At 34.2% G+C, this 5,352-nt stretch overlaps 1 protein-coding gene and 2 long non-coding RNA genes across 4 annotated transcripts; 1 reads left to right on the forward strand and 2 right to left on the reverse strand.

Moving 5' to 3' along the window:
- Nucleotides 1–1,445: 1,445 nt before the first annotated feature.
- Nucleotides 1,446–2,562, reverse strand: LOC109153752. The gene is made up of 2 exons (XR_002049588.1): nucleotides 2,523–2,562; nucleotides 1,446–1,862 (listed from the first exon to the last, which is right to left on the reverse strand). It is a non-coding gene; the product is annotated as an uncharacterized LOC109153752 (long non-coding RNA).
- A 1,321-nt stretch (nucleotides 2,563–3,883) lies between these two features.
- Nucleotides 3,884–5,063, reverse strand: LOC109153749. Of its 2 annotated transcripts, none has more exons than XM_019301620.1 (3): nucleotides 4,520–4,685; nucleotides 4,283–4,450; nucleotides 3,884–4,006 (listed from the first exon to the last, which is right to left on the reverse strand). In XM_019301620.1, the coding sequence occupies exons 1-3, from the start codon at nucleotides 4,669–4,671 to the stop codon at nucleotides 3,898–3,900; spliced, it is 429 nt and encodes a 142-aa protein (XP_019157165.1). In that variant the 5' UTR covers nucleotides 4,672–4,685; the 3' UTR covers nucleotides 3,884–3,897. The 2 variants fall into 2 exon arrangements, 1 of the variants encoding a protein (XP_019157165.1); XR_002049585.1 differs by adding an exon at nucleotides 4,897–5,063 and having other exon boundaries at nucleotides 3,942–4,006; nucleotides 4,283–4,813.
- Nucleotides 3,985–4,907, forward strand: LOC109153750. The gene is made up of 2 exons (XR_002049586.1): nucleotides 3,985–4,189; nucleotides 4,380–4,907. It is a non-coding gene; the product is annotated as an uncharacterized LOC109153750 (long non-coding RNA).
- Nucleotides 5,064–5,352: the final 289 nt, after the last annotated feature.

The raw sequence follows: 5,352 nt of genomic DNA on the forward strand, positions 1-5,352 counted from the left end.
CCCTGGAATCTGGAATATTACCTTTCCCTTAGAGAAATCAATATAAGCATGGTTCTTTGCTAGCCAATCCATCCCAAGTATGACATCAAAATCATGCATATCCGGCAGAGCTAGATTTGCCACCATTTCTCTCCCTTCAAGCAAAAGAATACAATTTCTAACCGACCTATCCTCAATTTCAATCCTCTCCATAGGCGTGCTAACAAACAAGGGTTCATCTAACTTTTCCGTTATTAGGTTCAAAGATTTCACAAATCTCTTAGAAACAAAGTAATGTGAGGAACCAGAGTCAAACAAGACATAAGCATTTATAGAGTTTAGGGGCAATATATCTGAAACAACATTGTCGGCAAATACGCGAGCATTGGTCCTGGGTTTTTGTTGAGTTGATCTTGCTGCCATATGCATTTTCTTTGGACAATCTTTCACTTTGTGTCCCAATTGACCGCATTCAAAACATGCCCCAGACTTATGGCGACACTCCCCAGTGTGATAAAGATGGCAGAAGATGCATTCCTTGGTCTACACAACATGTCCTTTATTTGTTTTCTTATTTTGTACATTTCCAGTATCCCTTGGCTTTCCATATTGTTGTATGGATTCTCTTGCCTTTTTTTTTTTTTTTTTTTTTTTTGTCATCAAACACTTCTTGATAGTTATGATAAACATTAGATGACATATGATTGCGGATTGTGGACCTCAAACCATTTTCAAACCTATTGGTCTTTGTTTCCTCGTTACTCATATAGATTGGAAAGAACTCTCGTAGTTCTATAGGGCATATTCCAAGACTGTCGTATCACCTTGCACCAAATTTAGGAATTCATTTTCTAACACCCTCCTTACGCTATCTGGAAAATAGTTACGATATAACACCCTCTTGAATTCTTCCCAAGTTATATGATCCCCATCTGGGTATGATGCCCTTGTAACCCCCCACCAATGCTCTGCATTTCCTTGAAGTAATGGTATGGTTACATCTAATTTGATTTCTGGAGTGTACTACATAGCTTCAAACAATTTCTCCACCTCTTTGATCCATCTTTGGTGCTTGATTATTAGTTGCTTGTTGCTGCAAAAGGTTAGCTAACAGTTGAAAGGTGCCCACAATGTCAACTTGTGTAGTTGTTTTGAGGCGCAGCTTGAGGGGAAACTTGAGGTTGAGGAATACCTAAAGGTGGGACTTCATCAACAGATAGATTTCGAATCCCTTGAACTAGCCTAGTAACTCGACCACCTCTCGATTGCCTCGCTTGCCTTCCTCTTCCCCTGCCCGAGGTTCCTCCTCGACCTCTATCCGTGAATTGATTAACTTGCTGAAAGACATACAAACAATGAAATATGACAAAAACAATACTAACAACCATTCACAACATCAAATACCTCAGGTTTACAACCGATCCACACATTCTAGATTAGAACATACATTTGTTTACAAGCCTATATTTTTTTAAGGAGTCAACCTATGCTTAGATAGACAATCAATTCCAAACCTAGGCTCTGATACCAACTCTGTCACGCCCCAAAAATGAGCGTAACCCGACCGTATTACTACGACAAAAATATCATTATAATACGAAGCCTGCTAAACAAAATATCTACCACAAGATAACCTAAACAACTTCTTGGTCTTAAAGTTCCTACTCCCAAAGATAGCTTAATTGGAAGTATATTATATACATTTAAGTTTCTAGACATAGTCCAAATTTACAACATGGGAATCCCAGGTCCTACTATGGACTTTGATCTCCACAAAGGACTAGAAGGAGTCTCCCTCTATCACAAAACACTAGACTAATACCCTAGAGTCTTTAATCCCAAAATGTGACATCCCTTGGCTTAACATCGATCAACACTCTAATCTGAAAACATGAAACACACGAGTGAGCACAAAGCTTGGTACATCATATAACACTTCTCTACCAAATCAAGTATTGAGAATAAGGAGGACCACAAATAAATAAGGTAACATAAGATGTTAAAAAAAAGTATAATAAAAGTGTTAGTATTCTTACACAATTATATATCACATACGAGTATCAATAGTGCAAGATTTTCCTTCAAGTCATGAATCATAGATCGGTGCTCGAATAACATAAGTAAATAAATAAAGATATCACATACCTAGCTCACCATTTTACTTTGAGAACTATAATATACACATAGTACAAGCCAAGATCAATTAAGCAAATTACACTAGTCAAGGGTAGCAAAGCTACCAATTAAAATCAAGTGAATGTTCCAAATCAAGGGTGGTGAGACCACCCATTGAGAATCAAGGGAACATTCCAAGTCAAGACAAGGGTGGTTAGACCACCAATATGATTAATACCTTTGAAGATATATATATACCTATGGTCAACAATAAAACATACATCAAATTCCCAAATTTTCATTACATATGTACTCAATACTTTATCATACAAATCATGCCCATATTCAAGAATAGCTTCAATATTTTGCAATCACTTAAGCTATGGTATATAAGTTACAATGAGTAAGTAAGTGCTAAGTTTCCTTACCTTAGTATGCTTTTAAGCAAGAAATTCCTTTATGTCCTAACCTTCACTGTCACCTATCAAATACATACACCATTATAACTTATGAACATTCCAAATATTTACAAATTCTTCTTGTAAATGTATAAACAATCATGTTTTCCCCACACCAAGCAACAACCCAAAAATATAAATAAATGAGCATGAGACCTCTATTACTCTCCTTGAAACAAGTACGGTCAAAAATTTAATAAAGAAAATGTAGCTCAATAGGGAGAAAAATCAGCCGCAACCTGGGTAATAAATCATAGATTTGCAAGGAAAATAAAATAATAAAATAGCACATAACTCTACTAAAGCCATCCCAAAACACTCACTTTAAAAACAACCCTGGGCAATTTCAATTCTTCACTAGAATTCCCATTCTTGAGCTTCGAAATATGATAAAGATTAACAGGGAAGCTAAAGTGTTTAATCTCTTCTTTTAACAACCAAAAACTAAATTAATTACATTGTCTTTTTTATTTTGAGCACAAAGACAAAACCTATTGCTTGCTTCCTCTTGCTACGCCGAAGGCAGAATGTGTGCCTCTTCTCCCCCCCCCCCCCCCCCCCCCCTTTCTTCTCTACTAAGTTTCAAGAATATAATGTGATCATCCTCCCCAATCGTTATACCCTGCACCACGGCACACATAGCACTGTGCGCCCCGCGCCTCCCAAAACGACGTTGTTTTGGTAAGTTATGTAGGGAGTTAACGTGATTATGTGTATTTGTTTATACAATTATGTGTATTTGTTTATACAATTATGTAAATTTTTTATACAATCATGTACATCTTTTTTATACAATTATGTACATCCGAAATAAGAAATTTATGTGTATTATGTTAAAAGTTTATGTATATTATGTATTATGTTAGATTATATGTATTATCTATAAAAAAAGTATGTGTATTTTGTTATACAATTATGTACATTCATGTATACAATTATCTGTATTCTAGTATAAAATTATGTACATTTTTGAACATGAGAATTTTTTTTAAAAAGAAAATTAACCGCCAACACAGGATAGCGGAGCTTTAAAAAAAAAATCTGAAACGTCGTCATTTTGCATCAGGGTGCACAATTCAATGTGCGCTCTGGTGCAAGATATAAATTGTCATCCTCCCCTTAATCGACTTCTCAAGCTTAAAATATACAATTATTATTGGGCCCAAGGATAGACTAAGCCCAAATAAAAACTTAACCATCTAAATTATAATTTGGGCCTAGAAAGAATAAGACCTAATATATCTAGTTAGATTATTATTACTATTATTTTGAAAATTGAAAATTTTTCATTACAAAAACAAATGAAAATATAGTAAATATTATTTGTAATCTAGCTAACAATTAATTAACAACAAAGTAATAAGTAAACATTATTGCATTTTACCTTTACATGCTTAAAGTAGAAAAGATTTTTTGCTCTTTGTACTTGTTGATTCATATATGATCGGAATGCCCTATCATTAATGTAATAAACACAATTTATAAATTATAATACATTATATAAATAAATTTATATATAGATATACTTTTACTTACATATTCACCGCAAGCTTGAGTTCTATATTCCGGTCACATTTTATAGGATCAAAGACATATACTATTCTCGAACATACATTAATCACTAGAAGCAACCAATGGTCTCTACAATTTATAAACACATACATTGCAAATTCAATGAGTAATAATTCAAATTCACTTATATTAACAAGTAAGAAGAATTGATTACATACGATTGATGGTACGGTGCTAAAATTAATGTCTTGTCCTTCGATGTGACCATAGCATTTGCAATATATGCAGTGACAATATTAAAATTGAAATCAAGAGTGGCCTTTGCTATCTGTGTTGGACACACAAATCCAACTGAGTCAGTCCCAAATTGATTGCTGTGAAGATACCTGAAAAATTATTAAGTAATACATTAATAATTAATTAACATTTTCAAATTAATAAATATACAAACTTACATTATAAAGACTTGTATAATGGATACATCAAGCCATTTCATAGTTAACAAGTCCTTAATATTATCCATCATCACAAAAATACTTCTCACGTTGGTATGGTGAAAGACATTAGAATCTAATTCCAATTCAAAGTAGTCAGTATCAATAGACATTGATAGAAGCACATTGTGCACCCGGTTGCACTCAACCCCAAAGGCTGTAAGGTATCATCATAAACCAAATTGGCTCGTCTAGTACTCGATTCCTCACCACAGTCATACCTGTTTTAACTTTTGGCTTCATCACTATCTCTTCCTGTGAATAGAGGAACTTTTAATCATGATAACATATACAAATAATAAGAATTCAATAAATTATACAACAAAACAAGTTCATACCTCTCCTATACCAACTAAATGTATAGGCCACTGTACAAAACTTCCAATGACATCTCCAAAATGTGTATAATGTTGAGTGGGCACTGGTAGAAGAAATGTCTCTCCCCCCTCAACAATCACATGATCCACGGACACCTTGACATGATTTGGTAATACTAATTGGTTATGCACTACGGGTCAAATTGAGTTGGGCGAAAAATTCCTCTTGCAACTACTTTTATGGTATCCTCACCCGTACATAAGGCAAGCCGACATGGAGTCGGACTCTATCATTTAACAGAAGACAATAAAATAAATAAAACATGTCAAATTAATACGATTTTTTAGATTATAAGCGTTTAATATTACCTCAATCAGGGTAAATGGATATGGATCCACCGACTGGCAACTACTATGAACAACTAGTGGATCCCATAGAAGCTCCAACATTTACAAGACACTCTTGGGGAATTTTTT

The sequence above is a fragment of the Ipomoea nil genome, unplaced genomic scaffold (genome assembly GCF_001879475.1).
Source record: "Ipomoea nil cultivar Tokyo-kokei standard unplaced genomic scaffold, Asagao_1.1 scaffold2537, whole genome shotgun sequence".
NCBI lineage: Eukaryota > Viridiplantae > Streptophyta > Magnoliopsida > Solanales > Convolvulaceae > Ipomoea > Ipomoea nil.

Bases quoted from the DNA above. Each gene is read 5' to 3' on its own strand.
- LOC109153749 (XM_019301620.1), bottom strand. From the start codon at position 4,671: ATGTCTATTGATACTGACTACTTTGAATTGGAATTAGATTCTAATGTC. The intron at 4,451-4,519 runs GTAAGTTTGTAT...ATAATTTTTCAG, and splicing joins ATTATACAAGTCTTTATAAT to GTATCTTCACAGCAATCAAT. The intron at 4,007-4,282 runs GTATGTAATCAA...CATTAATGATAG, and splicing joins TTAGCACCGTACCATCAATC to GGCATTCCGATCATATATGA.